The 20,104-nt window shown below is 37.3% G+C and overlaps 2 protein-coding genes across 2 annotated transcripts; one reads left to right on the plus strand and one right to left on the minus strand.

Moving 5' to 3' along the window:
* The first annotated feature begins 1,097 nt into the window (after positions 1 to 1,097).
* LOC308686626 (uncharacterized protein) lies at positions 1,098 to 3,283 on the plus strand. The gene is made up of 3 exons (XM_081395068.1): positions 1,098 to 1,435; positions 1,858 to 2,008; positions 2,083 to 3,283. Exons 2-3 carry the CDS (start codon positions 1,858 to 1,860, stop codon positions 3,042 to 3,044), a joined length of 1,113 nt encoding a protein of 370 aa, XP_081251194.1. The 5' UTR covers positions 1,098 to 1,435; the 3' UTR covers positions 3,045 to 3,283.
* A 6,133-nt stretch (positions 3,284 to 9,416) lies between these two features.
* On the minus strand, positions 9,417 to 19,495 carry LOC308686624 (E3 ubiquitin-protein ligase TRIM62-like; the record flags this gene model as incomplete). The annotated part of the gene is made up of 3 exons (XM_081395063.1): positions 9,417 to 12,523; positions 18,453 to 18,568; positions 19,239 to 19,495. Coding segments are annotated over 3 exons (924 nt in total), but the record flags the coding sequence as incomplete, so codon positions are not given.
* Between the last annotated feature and the right edge of the window lie 609 nt (positions 19,496 to 20,104).

The following is a 20,104-nucleotide window of genomic DNA, read 5'->3' on the forward strand; positions in this document are numbered from 1 at the left end:
ACTAGCTAGTAACAGCCGTACCAGAGTCTAGTTCTGGCGGAAGAGTGACCTCTGACCCGACACATGATGTATTGACGAATGCGGAATTAGACATATAAAATGATTATTTTTTTAAGAGAAATGTTGGAGAAGCTTGAGTTTGTTGCCCAACTCCATTTGTTTGAGCCACGAGAGGCGTCTATTCTCACCTAAGCTTACACTAGTCCTCACTACGTCAGGTCAGAGGTCACTCACTCGTCATGCGTAGGGTCAGAGGTCACTTGTCAAGTTTAAGGTCAGAGGTCACTCGTCATGTGTCGGGTCAGAGGTCACTCTTCTGCCGGAACTAGACTCGCATACGGCCATTACCGGAAGCCAGTGATGATAGTTTATGAAGTTACAAATATGGATATGTCTCTTACAAAAACATATCGCATCTCATCAAGACTTTATTAACCCCTGGAGCCGTATGGATTACTTTTATGATGGATGGATGCGCTTTTTTGGGCTTCAGAATCTAAGCTAACATTCACTCCCATTATAAAGCTTGGAAGAGCCAGGATATTTTTTTAATAAAACTCTGATTGTGTTCGACTGAAAGAAGGTCATATACACCTAGGATGGCTTGAGGGTGAGTAAATCATGGGATAATTTTCATTTTTGGGTGAATTAGCACTTTTTAATCACAATTTAGGATGCTGACAACCTGTCTTATCCTCATCTGTTCCAACTCATCCTTTTCAAAAAATATAGTTTACACCGTTTATAATCCGTGAACTCAATCTGTAATTGTCTGCAAAACCAATTTCAAGCATTTAAGAAGCACAAGACTTTAGATTAAAATATTTTTATGATGAAGCGCAACATTGACATTTTGAAAATAAATTTCTTAGTTGATTGTCATTCTCTTAACTGAACAATAGATGGCAGCGGGAGCACAGTCTGCTTCAGTCTGACCGTTCCAGGATTCAAGGGATTTAAAACACCCTTCAATGTTCTTACAGGAGCTCTTTAGTGTTCTCCACGCCGTCAGTGTTTCAAAAAAAAAAAAACTCAATGAACCGTGATGCGTGCTGTCAGTGTCACGAGATCTGCATCACACACACATCTGAACACTTGTGCTTGAGGAGGAAGCAGATGGACTGGTTTCTGTGAGGTCTAGCACTGACACTCCCACTGCACTGACACGTGCTTTTGAGTCCAGGTGAGAGCTTGACTGTTTAGACACGTCCCACCGGGGGGAGGGTGAAGAGAAATGCACACACACACACACACTCTGAAAAACTCACAAAGAATGAGTGAGTGCTGCTGTGTTCAGTGTCTCCTAAGTGCCTTGGCTAATGTTCCTCCAGCTTCTGTGCTAGAGCTTCACTGGGATCTGTGGTTTCAGCGCTGCATCCCGTGAAGAACCTCAGGTCTCACAGGCTTTGCTGCATTACTTCATCTCTGCTTTCTGGTGAGTGAGGAATCAGCTCGGACTGGCCCTGGAATTACGGCATTGCTGCATGCATTGCAACTGACCAAATGCTCTTGATTTTATTTAATTATTTAGATATGCATGTTTTTTTATACTGTTATTTTCATGTATGTACGTATATGTGTGTGTGTGTATGAAAATAAAAGTATAAAACATGCATAAACCAGGCCTCACACAAAGATAGTTGAACAAGTACACACACAAGTTTATAGAAGACATTATAGACATTTCAAATATTTTTTGAGGGGGGAATAAGATCAGATGCCATTATGAATCCTCCTCAATAAGACCAGTTATTAAGAAAATCAATTTGATTTCATATTGACTTTAATGTATCTTGGGCCTGGAACATAGTCCTGACTTTCTTGTGCATCATCATCTGACTGGTCTGTTCTGTGCAGATGGAGGGTGTTCTGGATGCTGCGCTCCGTGTGTGTGTGTGTAAACTGATGAGCAGTGTGCTGTTGTGTCCGTCTGTAGTCACACACACCATCACTGCGGTCAGTCTTTGCTGCTGCTGCCTGCTGTTATTCACAGACCTCGCCATCACCCGTAAGCAGAGCCACACACTTTCTCCTCGTTCTCCTTTAACTCGTCAGTCTGACGCCTGTTTTCTGTTCCTCCAGTGTTTCTGCTCTACGTCCGGCTCATGGAGTTCTGGTTGACGCCGTTTAACGTGTCTTCGGATGTCGTCGCCCTTCGGTTCCTGCTGTTTCTCTGCCAGGCCTATGGGGTCGTGCTGTTGCTGACGCCGCCTCTGATCGCGCTGGAGTTGCTGGTAAATCTGCTGCGTACTCAAGACAGGAGAACCGTGGGACGCCGGGAGCAAAATCCAAGTGAATCTGATTGTCTTTCTAGGACTGTTGGCTGTTTTGGATGTCTCCTAGCATGGATTGTGTGTGGCATCTACTGCAGTCATGACTGGACGCTGGAACGGTTCTCGGTGGAAGCCTGTTTGAGAAGAGGCGGATGCCTTGTTACATGCATTCCCGACATGGATGAGCTATCCTGGGTTCTTCCTGCAATGGTGGTGCTGTTGAGTTTGACGGGGAGCTTGGGTCGGCTCAGGTCCCGAAGTCCGTCTGACTCGTATAGAAACACACAGATGGGCGAGAAAAAGGACTATGGTGTCCTCGGGCAAATGCATATGTCACTTAATCTGGTTGACTCAGAAAAAACACCCGACAGCTGTGGCGTTCACAGGACCGGGTGTGTTTACAGTGAGCGACGATGGTCCTGTCCTGGGAATGATGTCCTGTGTGCTCAGCAAACCGGTTTGGCAGACAATTATACCCAGAAACAAAAGCCATCAATGTTTGCACAGTCTAAAACCGGTCTTCTGCCAGAGGTCACATCATTGGCGGTCAAAACAGAGCAATGTGTTTTTAACTGGCCTCGAGGAAAACGCTGTTGGCTTCCCGAAAGGGAAAGTCCCTGCTTGAGGCGAGAAACGCTCACAGGGTTGGTATGCATGGCTCTGGTTTGCGTTTTTCCCACAGTCGTCAGCGGGAATATTCTCCTAATCTTTAACTTGGAGAACTTGGTGGTGAACACCTTCAAACTTTTATCTCATTCGGTCAATGTGTAAGTGGCGGCGTGTAAAAATGTGAACTCTGATAGATGAGGTTTGTGAAGCTGAAACTGCGAAAGGAGATTGCCTGACCTGTCAATGTCCATGCAAATGCATTTGATGGATCGCCTGTGCACGCATACCGCAGTAAAATCTGACAGACAAATGCAAATAAAGGTTGCAGAAACAGATGTGTTAGGAGTTTATGAGGAGCATTTTCTGTGCAAAATAAAGAAACGGTTCATTTTGAGAGCACCAGCTGGTTTCATATGAGATAGTTGTGTTATTTTTAAACTCAAACCAGTTTACGGTTCCCTAAAAAAGGAATAGGGCCCGAGGGGTGCTGTGCTTCACAGAACAATAGTGACATATGAGCAGTGGCATTTAGAGTTAACATAACAAAATCGAAATGTGCAATAAAGTATTTATGTGTACAGACGTGCTTGAAGGCACTGGTAATTTGTCATGAGCACATTCATCAAACTCTGATGTTCCTCGCAACTTGGTGAAGATTTGCGAAGACACTTTCATGACCGAACATGTAAAAAGAAGAACAATCACAAAAGTTGAAGGAGAAAACGAACCTGGGCTTGCAGCTCTTGAAGTCTTACATTTCAACACCAGAGGTCTCCCTGCGCTGCAGGAAATCTGCACTTGAAACCGTATGCTGAAACCCTAGAAGCTTTTGTAGCTCTAGTTGCAGATCTTTTGAAAGCACCACAGGGCAAACGCTACAACTGATGGCACATACACGTCTCAGACTTGCACAGACACATGCAGGTGAATCTCTGTAAACACAGGAGAGCAAACAACTCTGATCAGACCTTGAACATCAGAAAACTGGGTGACAAATGCAGTAGAAACAGTGTTATTTTACTATTATTTATATACTGTTAGAAAATGTATTCATATTTTGAAGTATTTACAGATTTCGTTTTAATTTTAGTTTGTTTTAGTAAGGTTGTGTTTTTATTTTATTTTTTAAATATTCCTATTTAATTTATTTATTTGTAAATGTAGTACTTCAACTTAAACATATTGTATTCTAGTTAGCTGCCAGGGACACATTTTTTAATTTTCAATTTGTTCAAATATTTCAAATCTAATATCAGCTTCAGTTAACAAAAGTTATTTCATTAGTTTTAGTTATTAATAAAAACACTGGTTAGCAGTAGGGTTATTATAGTTAACAAACTAAAACTATAAAAACATTGTTGTTACTTAAAAAACATTGACTGAAATAATATATTATATAAATATATATAACTTAAAGCTTATTTTATTTCAGCTATAGTTGCCAAGAAAAAATTCTTATTTTAATGTTTATTTCAATTAACAAAAACATCTAAAACTATACTATAAAACTATATTTTTACTTTAAATAAATATTAACTGAAATAAAGAATATATATATATATATATATATACCCACACACTAAGCTAGTTGCTGAGGCAGCATTATTTCTTATTTTCATTTAGTGTAACGATGTACTAAAATGACAAACTAAACCTGTAAATGAAAATGAATAAAAACTCAAACACAATTTACATTTTTTTAAACGAAAAAGGAAAATATATAAAATAAAGCAATAAGCCCCTTGAAGCCGTGATTTACAGTGAATTCAAAAATAATTCAATATCTCAATATAATGGTTAGCAATAACAGTTTGGCTTATAAAAATGTCAGCATATTGGATAGGATGAACAATTCATTATGAGTTTGCATCTGTCATGTGATCAAAAAACTGACTGAATGGAAAGGAAAGCGAGAAAGACCAACTTAGATAATCAGATACACAAGTGACTGCATCTCGAAACCTATTGAGTCACCCATCCATACTGATCCAGGGTTCTTGCAGGTTTCAGTTAGTCAAATTTAAGACCTTTTTAAGACATTTTAAGACCATAAAGATTGAAATTTAAGACCTACACGAGGCATTGCCAAATAAATATTCAAATCAAAGAATTTTATTTCAATGAATTCAGTAATTGAAAAAGCTTTAACTTATTTTACAGATAAAGCAATCACATTAGTAACCTTCCGACCCAACAACGCGTCAGAAAAGAACAGAATCAGATATAATTTTTTTTATAGAAAATTGTACTTTGCATATTATACTGTAAAAACCACATAATTAGCTGATTTTAGTAGATCATAGTTGATCAAAACTAGAGATAAAGTGGCATGAACATTTAATTTCATGATTATAGTGACCAAAACGGTTATCACAGAATCCTGTTCAGAAAGTACTAATACTACACAATGAAATCAATTCACCAAGTTTTATGTCGAAAAACAGCAAATAACAAATAAAATTAGCATCAAAACGCACTAACATAAACATAAACATTAAAATAATACCATTAAAAATGATAGCCAGATTTTAAAAGTGTCTTGCAACATGTTATATACTAACATGTACAAGTTCAAATAAAGTTTTGAAAAAAAAAGTTTTTATAAAAAGATAAACCTCACATATTTCAGTCTTTTTACGTAGTGTTTAAGCGTAGCGCGTCTGTGTTGCACGTCACACGTAGGCTCACTATTGGGCGACTCTGGTCATGTGTGACACGTGGTGACGTGAAACACAGACGCGCTACGCTATTACACTACGTAAAAAGACTCGAGGTCCAGAGAGAAGGAAATGAAAAGTGGAATAAAGTCGTTATTTTTGTTTGTTTTTGCGCACAAAAAGTATTCTCGTCGCTTGATAAACTTAAGATTGAGCCACTGGAGTCACTTGGACTATATTAACAATGTCTTTAATACATTTTCTGGGCCAGCAAGTTATAGTGTCCATAAGCCTGCAGGAGGAGTGAGCCAGCTCTCAGATTTCATCAAAAATATCTTAATTTGTGTTCTGAAGATGAACGAAAGTCTTACGGGGTTGGAACAACATGAGGGTGAGTAATTACTGACAGAATTTTCATTTTTGGGTGAACTAACCCTTTAAAGTTGTTTTTGAATGCTTTAACCCGGTATGACGCCCCATCATATGTATGATATAAACCAGCATATGATGTCCAAGATGCTACCTAGATAGGTCGCACACTAGGTTTTGAGACACAGCCGCCCTGAAGCGGAAGCATTGCAGTGACATCCTCTCACGTATCAAGTGTGTGAGAAAGTGAACATTTCATTAAAATGATGGTGAGGTTTCTCTAAGACAGCGTGACAGCATTCTTTCAGACTTTTGTCTCATTTTAAAGCTAGTATCCCAACTGAAACCTCATCCCACCCACACCTACTGTAGTTATATTGGTATGACAGCATCTATTCTTGTAGAGATGCATTGAACAAAAAAGTCTATAGGTTTGACAGGACACTTGTCCTGAGGGATACTTACACAATTACACTCTTTGCTTGGAATCCAGCAACGATGATGCAGGCGACTGTGTAATAGCAGCTATCGTGTAATAACACAGAAAGCTTGTGCATTGTGAGATCCATAAACAATGTCCCAAGTCTCCAGAGTTTCACTGTGTCTTGTTGGACACAGGTTGATGCAATGATTTCATTAAAAATGCAAGGAAAATCAATTCTTCTCCTCACACACAAGCCATTTTTCTGCAGTCTGGAGGACTAAGTGCCAAATTGCAATACATTATTTTCAGACGGCAAGAGCGATTCGTTGCGATGCATCATCAGCAGCCGTTTGGAAAAGAGACAAAAGTTGCAAATCATTTCAAACACTGGTGTATTGGACCAGGACCCAACTCTCTTGCCAATGGCAAATGACATTCGATATTTGATCATTTTGTAAGGAGCTGTGGTTTTGTTCTTTCACAAGCCATTGAATCACTCATCTATTTTATTTCAGCTGTACTTCAGTTAACACAAACCTTTTTTAAATAGTTTTAGTTCTCAATAACAACACTGGTTAGCAACCGAGTTATTATAGTTAAACTAAAACCATAAAAACATTTGGTAACACTTTATTTTAAGGTGATGCAGTTACATTTTACGGTAACACTTTATTTTACAGTGTCCTTGTTACATATGTTACATGTACTTACCATAGTAATAACAGTAAATTATGCATAATTACATGCAACTAACCCTTAACCAAACCCTAATCCTACCCTAACCCTATAGTAAGTACATATAGTTGCTTATTATTACTCAGTTCTTAAATATATAATTACACTGTAACAACGACACCTTAACCTGTTAACTGTCACGGGCCCACCGGTGGGCCCAAATTCATTACATATTTAAAACAGTAATATCCTATACTAAACCTAAACTAATCTTGACAAACTATATATCATTTGAAAGCTTACAATCTCTAGTTTTCATATTTGGTGACTGATTTTCAAAATAAATTACAGAGGAGCCGTAATTTATCAATTTGCAACAAGACTATTTTCATATTCCTAAGGCGTGTTCAGACCTTTATTTTGAAATAGCAATGAACATTTTTATGTGATTCTTAGAGGTTGAATTCATATCAAAATCTGCCAAACTTCCCATATTACGTCTGAATAGAATGTCTACTTCATAAATTGTATGAAAATTGTGGAAATAATGGTTCAGATGATCACTCAAACCACATATGGAAATGGAGGCGTCCTTATATGGGCAGTAATGGAGTCTAGTTGTCACCTAGTGAAAATGTTTGGTACTGCGCCCAAACAAAATCTTACTGAAAGCTCATTTTTTGAGATATCAACCTAAATTTTGAAACACAACTTGTTCAGATTTTTGACTTTGATTTTTTTGCAGTTTTAGAGTCACCCAGGTTTTAAATATATATATTTTATATAAAATATGAATAATTAAATTTTTTATATTTTACATTTCCATAAACTCAAACTTCCATAACTTTTTTTCTGTTTCACTTTCTTAATTTATTTCACTTCTACAAAAATCTGCCAAATGTCTTCTTTAAAACAAGACCAATTGTATGTCTATACTCCAAAGCATTCTTTAATTACAACCATTTAAGTTCGAAATGTGCATTTTCATGTCTACTCAAAAAAAGGGGGGTGACAGTTAACAGGTTAAAATAAAGTGTAACCCATTTTACTTACTCAAATAAGTACTGAGTAATACTAATTAACTACTAATGTACTTACATTTTGGGTTACACTTTATTTTAAGGTGTCATTGTAACAGTGTAATTATATATTTAAATACTGAGTAATATTAAGCAACTACATGTACTTACTATAGGGTTTGGGTAGGATTAGGGTTTGGTTGAGGGTTAGTTGCATGTCATAATGCATAATTTATTGTTAATATTATGGTAGGTACATGTATACATGTAACATATGTAACAAGGACACTGTAAAATAATGTGTTACCCGGTTTGGTTGAGGGTTAGTTACTTGTGATTATGCATAATTCACTGTTATTACTATAGTAAGTACATGTAGTAATGTGTAACTACGTCATCTTAAATTAAAGTGTTACCAAACATTTTGTTACTTGAAATAAAATAATCATTACCTAGAAAATAAATAAATAAATGCAACAGTCATAATGATAATAATTTCAAATACTGGCCATATTGGATCAAGGTCCAAAATCAATTTTGTGCCAGTGGTAAATGACATTTGATACACAAGCCAGTATTTCTGTGAAACGTCATTCGAATCAACAATTTTGCTCCACATCCGTGCTGTTTATTTTAATATTTTAACCTTTATTTATTTAATAATCTTTTAAGTAATTTGGCTCTCCATAGCTGGTAACCTATAAAAAATCATTGCTTGAAAAAATAGAAATAAATAAAATAAAATAAATAAATGAATAAATAAATAAATAGATAAATATATATATATAAATTAGATGAAAAACTTAAATAAAAATGAGAAATGTTGGCTTGGCAACTAACTGAAATAAAATAAGTTTAAGTACTAAAATGACTAAAAGTAAACTTGACAATGAATTGATAATTTGATAAATTAAAGTTCCCTTTCATTCGGGAACTCCTACGTCTCGTCGACTCCTAAACTCTTCCGACGAGACGCCTCCGTTTCCTACTCAGGGAACGAGGGTTACCATACGTAACCGAGACGCTAAATAGAAACATTAAAATAAAAATGGCAAGCAAAAAAAAAAGCTAATTCAAAATATTAATTAATACAGCAGTATATAATTAATACTAAAATAACACAGCTCCAGTTCGTTCACATATTTATGTTTGTGTGGTTTAACGGCCAAAATGTGTCTCCCACAGTTCTGGAGAATAATTTAAACAAAACAAACTTCCTACTAAGTTGGAAGGCCCTGAAGACTAAATCATTCTTGAACAACTGGATCTCTGGCTAGTATCTTTTCTTTTGTCTCATTTGTCACTTGTCGAGTGGTAATTTTGACACCTGTGTTGGGCTATTAATGAAGTCATTCAAAAATAATGAAGAGTCAGAAATGCTTTTGGTTTTACCATGTTTTTAATTGAACATTAAAACACTTTTCCATGAGCCTCCAGCTTCAAGAGCTCAGCAGAGAGCGTTTAGACAATGATGGGTGTAAAGCAGCTTTCATCCAAACACACAATCATCATCAACACCAACAACAACAATCCTCAGCAATATATATATCTATATATCTTAAAAGAACCCGTCACCATCATCTAACAATAATAATCATCATAGGACTGCCTCATTACACAAGCAACAACCTTGTGTAACACTGACCCCATTGAGGTCTCGGTTATAAATGTCCAACGCCTTTATCCTTTAACAACAAAAATGACAGAACACACAGGTAACATCATAACCAAACAGGAGTGAAGTTCAAGCACAGAATAAAACATGAAATGTATTCCGAACCTGTCCGTCATTCAAGGTAAGATCAGAGAAATTTATTTCGACCAGGTGTATTGATCCATTGACAAGGATTCATGGAGAAACAAGCTATCAGGGATCAGGATATAAAGCCGAGCCTCGGAAAACATCAATGCACCAAATTGTATCAGTGGCCACATCTGAACAATCAAGCATTCTGAGAGGGTGTAGTGTTTCCATTAAAAATTATATATGTACTATAAAAATACCATGTATGTATGTATGTATGTGTGTGTGTGTTTATGTATGCGTGTATGTATGTATGCGTGTATGTATGCATGTATGCGTGTATGTGTGTATGTATGCGTGTATGTATGTATGCATGCGTGTATGTATGTGTGTATGTATGTATGTATGCGTGTATGTATGTGTGTATGCTTTTATGTATGTATGTGTGTATGTATGCGTGTATGTATGTATGCGTGTATGTAAGTATGCGTGTATGTATGTGTGTATGTAAGCATGTATGCGTTTATGTATGTATGTGTGTGTGTATGTATGTGTGTGTTTATGTATGCGTGTATGTATGTATGCGTGTATGTATGTGTGTATGTATGTATGTATGCGTGTATGTATGTATGCGTGTATGTATGTATGTATGTGTGTATGTATGCGTGTATGTATGTATGCGTGTATGTATGTGTGTATGTATGCATGTATGCGTTTATGTATGTATGTGTGTATGTATGTGTGTGTTTATGTATGCGTGTATGTATGTATGCGTGTATGTATGTGTGTATGTATGTATGTATGCGTTTATATATGTATGTGTGTATGTATGCGTGTATGTATGTATGCGTGTATGTATGTGTGTATGTATATATGCGTGTATGTATGTGTGTATGTATATATGCGTGTATGTATGTGTGTATGTATATATGCGTGTATGTATGCGTGTATGTATGTGTGTGTGTGTATGCGTGTATGTATATATGTGTGTGTATGTATGTGTGTATGTATGCGTGTATGTATGTATGTGTGTATGTATGTATGTGTGTATGTATGTATGCGTGTATGTATGCATGTATACATACATACATACTGTACATACATATACACACACCCTTTAAAAAAGCCATTGACTCGTTAGGAAAAATACATTTAGACATACATTAGACTCAACACTTTCATAAAGAGCAACGGATGCAGTTTCTCAGAAATGGAAATGTCTTTAACCACCTCGCACTATTATCACCTGATTTGATGTGACAAAGCTGACAGATGACCCAGCGTCCAATTTAACACTTCGGCCATCCTAATGAGACGTCCCGGGACCGCAAACTCTGGAATGTTCTAGAAAGTAAATCACAGGATGAATAAATAAAAGCTATAGCAAGCTAAAGGGAAAAGGAAGGCGCAGGGGGTCGCACTTTTCACTGAGCAAAGGCAAAGCTGTCCTGCAATATGTACAAATGCGCAAAGTCCCTTTTTTATGATAGCAGCAGATGCGTTAGCGGCATTCGAACCCCTCTGCCCTAAATCTCCACTAAAAGGGAATCAAAACATACACAGTCATTCACGCATACAGAAACACGCCAACATCAAACACCATCACCGTCGCAAATAAGCATGACCTGAGGAACACGATATTCCACTCACCGTTCATGCAGTTACAGGAAAAAAAAATAAAGTAAGAAGTTCGTACAGCACTACTAGTGTCGAGTAGCAGTCTGACGCTGGACACACTCCACAAACACACCAAAGCCAATTGCACAAAACGAAACAGGCAACACATTTCTTATTTCTGTCTGCACAACAGATAAGCTCTTTTTCCCAGACTAGAGCCATGAAAGGAGCGTTTGGACCCAGCAGGGGCTGAGGGAACATAAGTCGGGGTATTGTGTGCGAGCAGCTGGGATATCTTGGGCGAGCAAGCCGGCCACGGCAAGATTACAAATGACCAGCAACAGTGAATGTACAAAAACGCCCATAGGCACCTCTCAGAAAAGTGCAAGGCTCTCCATTTTATTTACCAACTCCAGGCGTTCAGAGCCTTACGTCACAATCCATCAGTCAGATCGCTTCATTCAGTACAATGTCGGCTACCCACCGAGTGCCCTAAGGTAAGCTGAAAGAAAGAAACTTTATTATACACCCTAGTTTTTTCAGTTTCTTATTTTTATCCCCACAACTTCTCTGCTGACTCAGTGTCTATAAACGCACTGTGTTAATTCGCAAGGGCTGCACATTTTTTCCATTAGCGTGACTTTGACCGGGGCTGAAGTATGGAAAAAGTTTGGCTAGAAACTTCTCTCGGTAGGTGTAGAGCCAGGACATGTCGTCGGCGTTGTAGAAAACCAGCAAACCTTTGGGGTAGTCCAAGTAGACGCCCACTTTCTCGAGCTTGCTCTTTACGTTGAGGCGCGTCCAGGGCTCGGTGCAAGCGCTGTATTGGTTACCGTCATGCATGACGATGCAGTAGAAGCCTCGGCTGGGTTGGATCTGAATGCTGCCCTTGCGGTTCACCGTCTCGTTGGCCACACCGATCATCCACTGGGTTTTCTCGGACACCATCACTTCCCAATAGTGGACGCCCCCGGAGAAGCCCTCGGCACCCAGCACTGACACCTCGACGTCGAAGCGGCGTGGCGAATCCTGAAGCGGCTGTGGGTGCAGGTTCCCGTACGCAACGATGGTGCAGTCGTCCGACAGTATGAGCCGCTGGTGAGCAGTGATGGGGTCCATGGTTAAAGCAGCAGGAACTGGGAACATAAGGGTGGAGGAAATGAAAATCAGTGCATCCAATAAGCTTGTTCAGACCTATTATATTACATAAAAATAAATGAGCAAATAAATAAATAATACAAGAAACATAAAAGATGAATACATAAAAAATAGGAACAAGTTAATAAAAACAAATACATCATTTATAAATGAGTAAATTTGAAAAATACACACATATACATTATATATACATTATATATATATATATATATATACATACATATATATATATATATATATATATATATACATACACACACAGTACAGGCCAAAAGTTTGGACACATTACTATTTTTAATGTTTTTGAAAGAAGTTTCTTCTGCTCATCAAGCCTGCATTTATCTGATCAAAAATACAGACATTTTTTTAATATTGTGATATATTATTACAATTTAAAATAATTGGTTTTCAATTTATTATACTTTAAATTATCATTTATTCCTGTGATGCAAAGCTGAATTTTCAGCATCATTACTCCAGTCTTCAGTGTCACATGTGACATCCAGTCTATCACATGATCCTTTAGAAATCATTCTAATATTCTGATTTATTATGAGTGTTGGAAACAGTTCTGCTGCCTAATATATTTGATGAATATAAAGTAAAAAAGAACTGCATTTATTCAAAATAAAAAAATATTTTCTAATAATATAAATCTTCTTTACTATCGCTTTTGATCAATTTAACACATCCTTGATAAATAAAAGTATTGATTTATTTAAAAAAAAAAAAAAATGAATGACTGACCCCAAATTACTGACCAGTGGTACAAAAGATTTCTATTTTTAAAACATTTGCTTCTTCTTCTTTTTTTTTTTTTTTACCTTTTATTCATCAAAGTATCCTAAAAAAGTATCACAGGTTATGAAAAAATATTAAGCAGCAGAACTGTTTCCAACTTTGATAATGAATCATCATATTGGAATGATTTCTAAAGGATCATGTGATAGATTGGAGTAATGATCCTGAAAATTCAGCTTTGCATCACAGAAATAAATGATAATTTAAAGTATAATAAATTGAAAACCAATTATTTTAAATTGTAATAATATATCACAATATTATTTTTTTTTCTGTATTTTTGATCAAATAAATGCAGGCTTGATGAGCACAAGAAACTTCTTTCAAAAACATTAAAAATAGTAATGTGTCCAAACTTTTGGCCTGTACTGTATATACAGTATATATACACACACACTTACAAAATAACTTTTATATTAAATGTCAATATTATAATTGTATATGCCTTTAATACACACTGAAAGCATGCACTCCACAATCATGTCTGATTACTAGCTTGAGTGTGAATCAGGTTGTCAATAATTCAACAGTCATCGTCAAGTCATCAACTGTTCCTTAACATATCACTCTTCTGTTATTGGTCTTTTATGTGTTGATCTGATCATTTTCCTAAAGACGCTTTCCTAGGAGTGTAGAAAATGTGCAAGACTGTGGTTTGCCTTTGGGCATCCATGTGGGCATTCATAAGCACATGTGCTCACATTTTGTGGGCTGTTATTTCCTTTTCTCTCTCTCTCTTCCATACTTCTCAATGAGAAAATGTTGAAAAAGGCTAAATAAGCAGCTGGAAATTAATGGTTTTGAAGGTCATTCTTGTCAATCAAAAGCGCTGACACAATCACTACCTGAGCTGGTGGAATAATACTCCCCTGGAACACAAACACACTCCCTCTAATTCATTATCGTCAGGTCATTTCAAGCGTACGCTCCTTTGAGTGCAAACACTTTCAGATGCATTCAGCAATCAGAATAAGCGTACAGGGCAGTGTGGTTTTCAGTATGGCCATTGTTTAAGCGCTTCTGCCAGGCATTGAGTGCTTGGTTGAAAAAGGATAAATAAACCACCCATCCATCAACCGCTGCCTGGCTAGTAATGCCTGTGGCAGACCGTCTGCAGTGCCCATTATGGTGCCAGTTTGCTGTGGGTTCGATGGCGAGCAAGTGTGCCAAAGGAATGGACTGAGAGAAGAGCAAATCCTGGAAAAAGAACAAGCTTTCAGCACACAGACACAAAACAATGGACACATGCCACTTAGCGAAAAGAGTCCAAACTAGCCTGGACCTGAAAAAGAAACCCGTGCCAAGCAGTTGCAGCACATTACGATATGCAGGACGCCAAGATATAATTCTGGAAAGTCGAGCTATGATGAACTATACATCATGTTTATAAGGCATGATGAGGAAATGTGGGGAGAAAATGAAGCTGAGAGAATCTTGGGTAAACAATGCTTATCTGAAGCAATCGCTTATCAGGCACGTTGTGCATTCTTTCGCACTGAAACGATTCTGTATGTGCATTTTTACGGTTTCGTAAGAAATTAGTGAAAAGTGAAACCATGCTGGCTTGTTTTCCTGCGCTCCATAGATGGGCATGCTATGAGGGGAAGAGTGAAATTTGCTAAATATTTTCATCTTGGCTATTTAAAACCTTCGCCACAAATGGCAGAGCCAGAAGCCAGTCCAGAGGATAGGATGTCGACATTTCCACTCTTTGACATTGGCAGTGTGCGCTTCAGGTAACCTATAAATAATTTAACCTCTGTCGTCTTGCTTTCGATCAGTCTGTGCCTCTCGCTCTCTCTCTGAGTCACGCAAACAAAACAAGCACCAGTAACAAGCTCTCGATTCAGAAAGAGACAATATCGCTGTTCAAGTTGGCAGGAAAAACAAATAAGGATTATAGAAATACATTTTAAAAACGCCACTCCAGTACAGAATACAAGGCGGCGAGTGCAGCAGTGTGGAAGGAAGGATTTGAACTGGGTTCGTTTCATGTGACAGGCTGAGCGTCGCCCCTTGCCTATTTCTGTCGGTGTAAAAGACGCTGGACAATTGATTGAGAGAGCGAGATATTCCCTGCTGTGTTATTTTAAATAATGCTCTGTGTCAGGTGGGTACTGAGAGGGAATACAGATGAAGGAGGCCTTCAGAGCTTCTCGTCGCAGCTGTTAAAATGGGCCACTCGTACAGATCTCAATCAGATGCATATTATCTCATTCGCAGGGCTGTAAACATGCAGGTTGTGTTTGTGTTGATTAGATCATCTCTAATTGGATGCACTAACAAATACACAATAAGTATTAGATCATTGGACATGATTACTATATTAATGTACTACAGATGCACAAATAACAACAGGCTATTTAATGAGAATAATAATTGAATGCAATTTCTTTCTAAACAAAATGAGAATAGTGCTTAAAACTCGCTGCCATGATGCTAGGTTGTTGCTACTCGATTGCTAAGGTGTTTCTAGGTGGTTACTTTAGTCCCCGGTCAAAAGTTTCAATGATATTCTGGTCTCTAGATTCAGGCTAGCTTCCAGCAATGCAAGTTTATGGGATTTTTATCAAACTGTCTATGCGCCATCGAGCTAAAAAAATATTTTTAAAAATTTAACTGAAATGAAGCTGAAATAAAATAAAATATTAATATTAAATGAAAAAAGAAAAAATTTAAAATTAGAAATATTGCCTTTGCAAATATTTGAATCACTAAAATTACTAACTGGAAATGAAAATAAATAATAATATAAAATAAAATGAAAAAATAAAATAAACTTAAAACAGTAATTAAAAAAGACACTACTATAAAACAGCAAAATTACAAAAAAACATCTAATTAAACCTGAAAATACAAAAGCTAATTCAAAATACATAAAAAAACTATAATTAATAGTATATAAATAATACTATATAACACTGGTCTGTGCATAGTGTTATAGTAATAATATACCTCTCCTAAATAAGCTGCACAATTTATAGGGTTATTTCACCAAAAAATGAAAATTCTGTCAGTAATTACTCACCCTCATGTTGTTCCAACACCGTAAGACTTTCACTCATCGTCTGAACACAAATTAAGATATTTTTTATTAAATCTGAGAGCTGGATCACTCCTCCATAGGCTTCTCTGTTATTGAAACTTGCCGGCCCGAAAGTGTGGTTGTCAGGAGGCGCATCATTACCATGTGTTCTGGGTTGTTTGGTGATTCAAAAATACTGGTTCGAAATCAACAAAGCACTGCAAATTGTATTTGATGTCCCCATCCTACTGGATTTCAGAACCATGTACCTGGGTCTTAAAACTCCTGCCATGGACACAGCCAATGGATATCTTTGGACTATACTCCTGGCTGCAGGGAAAAAGGCCATTACAAAAAAATGGATGACTCAAACTGCTCCGACAATCAGAGAATGGGTAGACCTTATTATGGACATAAGGAAAATGGAAAAAAAATCACATTCAGATTACATTTACAACTGGACAAATTTGAAAGACTTTGGAGCAATTAGGACACTTATACTGATTTACATTACATTTATACTGTCTTAATTTTCTTTTGATACGCTGATCTTGCTCTCTGGTCATGTTTTGTTCTGTTTTAAATTTCTGAATAAAGTTGTTATTTTTTTGTTTTTGCGCACAAAAAGTATTCTTGTCCCTTGATAAACATATGGTTGAGACACTGTAGTCACTTGGACTATTTTAAACCTTGTCTTTACTAACTTTCTGGGCCGGCAAGTTTCAATAACAGAGAAGCCTATGGAGGAGTGAGACAGCTCTCAGATTTCATCAAAAATATCTTATTTTGTGTTCTGAAGATGAACGAAAGTCTTACGGGGTTGGAACAACATGAGGGTGAGTAATTACTGAAAGAATTATCATTTTTGGGTGAACTAACCCTTTAAGGTATCATTAATGTCTGAAGCACAAACAGTGCTGGGTTTGTTTAAATTTGTCAGGCCAAGTGCATACAAGACAGAAGCTAATTGCCCTGCGCTAATTTTAAAGTTTCTTGTAGGAAACCAAGCGACCATAATTTTGACCCACATAGTCTACAATTAGTGATGTAAAATGAGCTCCAACATGACAGCAAACAAGAGTGAAATTAGTGTGTGCACTCAATAGAAAGGGCAACACTTCAGTCCTGTAGTGTGTGCTTGGCTGAACCTTAAATATGTGTAACAGTGACAGTGACACTTGCCTTGGCAAAAAAGTGCTGGAATATAAGCACATGATAATGTTAGCATTCAGCTTAAGTATTTGCTAAACACAAACAAACAAACTAGATAGGCCTGGGTATCGATTCAGATGTTCCAATTTGATTCGATTTCGATTCTTGATGAGATTTCCGGTTTCGATTCTCGATTCAATTTCCGATTTCGATTCTAAATTCGATTTCGATTCTCGATTCAACTCAATGAATATAGATTTAATACAAATCCTTTATTTATAAAAAAAAGACCAGTGAACATAAGTTTACAAGTGGTTAATTAATAAAAAGAAATTAAAAGCCACAAACTTATAATAAACTCTTTTTATTTTAGGTACACTTGGGTACATTAAAAAACAACCCGACTCTATATTTCAAATGCATACAATAAATAGACAGGATTTTGATGCAAGATGAAAAACTGATGCTGAAAATTGGACAAGTCAGAACAGTCGCATGCCTTTATCAAACAGGATCAGGTTATTTTATGTTTAAGATAAAACAAACATCAAATCTCACAGCATTAGCTGTAACATGGAGACTGCAAGCCTATGAACAGTGTAGGAAAACTAATAGTGGCTTTTGGGAAATAAATAAATATGGAAAAAAATGTATTCGTGACTTTTGAGAATCAATTTTGAATCGACCACATTAATTGAAAAATATTTTTTTGCCCGGCCCTAATACTAGATCAAGGTTTCCCAAGCAGGATTCACAAGGGAATCTCATAAAGCCATCAAAGATCCTTCATAAACCGTGTTCAGGAAACCTTGATATAGTATTTTTGTACAGATTTTTGAATGTGGTTAAATTCCAGGCAGTAAATTCCTCAGTAATGACACATAGTATGTGAAATATCTCAATTTAAAACTTTAGTTATGGAACATTACCTGGCGATATATCCAGAAAAAGGGACTTCCAGATTGTATATTGTAGAGGCCCCATGTACTTGGATGTCGGAAAGTCTTCGTAGGTGAGGTTCGTTTCATGGATCTTTCCCTTTATTCTGTGGAGACACAGGAAAACAACTGCATTATTCAAATTCAACACTGGCAACCCACCAAAACCCAAGCAACCGATTCTTCCTCAATGGCTAGATCCTGTTTCCAAACACTCATTTTCGAATCGTACTGTTTTCTACATAGCTTTTCTGCCCCCGCAAAGACAAACAGCTCAAATTCGCCTTTGGGAATGAGGTCAATCTGGGCAACACTGCAGCTCACTTTCATTAGCTCAACCTAAACATTAATCATGCTATTCATTTCCCATATGGCTAACTCATTCCCATCTCGTCATTACCTAGAACAACTGCTACACAGCCATACTGAGAGAACCGCATTTCTAAATGGATAAAACGTACATATTTATGCTGTTTAAGCATCGATGATCTCTCTACCCCCTAACTATCTTTAACCTTGTTCTGCAGACTAGTCTCTTTCCTGACTGGGTTTCTGTGACATACAGCAAAGGGCAATGGTCACATACATAAGTCAAATAACCTGACTTGCCTTGGTAGCTTCCACCAGCAATACCCTCCACGAATCACTTGCTCCCTGACCAGCAGTTACAAGAAAAAAGACAAAACGGTTTAGACCAGAGAATCTCAAACTACCATATAAAACACCCTCAACATACGCGCATCCACTCATCTCCGAGTCACACCGCATCCTTAGTACCTGTCTGACGTCAGAGCTATTCCTTCCAAGAACTCGTGCCGGCTGGTCTCACTGAGCCGCTCCTGAAGGATCTGGATGCCTTCCTTGACGTCACGGAGCTGCTGGCTGTAGCGCTGGATCTTTTGCTCGATGTCAGAGAGCGTGCGTGCCGTATCCGCCTCCAGTTCCTCCAGCGTGCTCTTCTGCCGCTCGCGCAGGAAACGGTGCAGTCGCTCAAACGCATCGCCGATGGTGGCACGAAGGCTCTTCGCTGACGACTATAAAGTAGAGAAGAAAGTTAGGACTTTAGGTAGACTGTGAGACACACAGTCTCAAGTAACAACCCTCCACTGTGCATACACTAATTGAGATGTCAATCAAGCATGTTTGTTTTAAACAAGCCTTGACTCTAGGGCAAATGGGTGCGTTAGAAAATCCTCATAATGGCCGAAAGTTTCTCTCATAAATGTATCTGAAAATATATACACCACTGTTCAAAATTCTTTAAGAAATGAATAAAGCAAGGATGCATGAAATTACAAAAAGATTCTATTTCAAATTTATTTTATCTTTTGAACTTTCTGTTCGAAGAATCCTCATAAAAACACCGATGCATGGATATTCATCAACATATATTTGTAAGTTTTTAACTGTATTTTTGATCAAATACATGGAGCCTTGGTAAATAAATGTATTAATTTATATATCTTACTGACCAAACTTTTGAATGGTAGTATACATAGTAATGTGTCTAAATGAAGCAAACTTCATACATCAAGTTAAATTTGACCATCAAATAAAAAATTGTGATTATGCCTCCGTGTGATGTAAAGATAATGGTATGTGCAGTCTGAGAAGTTTAAAAATGTGGTTTAGGTGGCCTATGA

The sequence above is a fragment of the Scardinius erythrophthalmus genome (genome assembly GCF_964197995.2).
Source record: "Scardinius erythrophthalmus genome assembly, contig: HAP1_SCAFFOLD_538, whole genome shotgun sequence".
Lineage (NCBI taxonomy): Eukaryota > Metazoa > Chordata > Actinopteri > Cypriniformes > Leuciscidae > Scardinius > Scardinius erythrophthalmus.

What these genes read in the sequence shown, in the direction of transcription:
- LOC308686626 (XM_081395068.1), top strand. Translation starts at nt 1,858, where the DNA reads ATGGAGGGTGTTCTGGATGCTGCGCTCCGTGTGTGTGTGTGTAAACTG. An exon ending in CACAGACCTCGCCATCACCC is followed by an intron (nt 2,009 to 2,082) that starts GTAAGCAGAGCC and finishes CTGTTCCTCCAG; the next exon opens with TGTTTCTGCTCTACGTCCGG.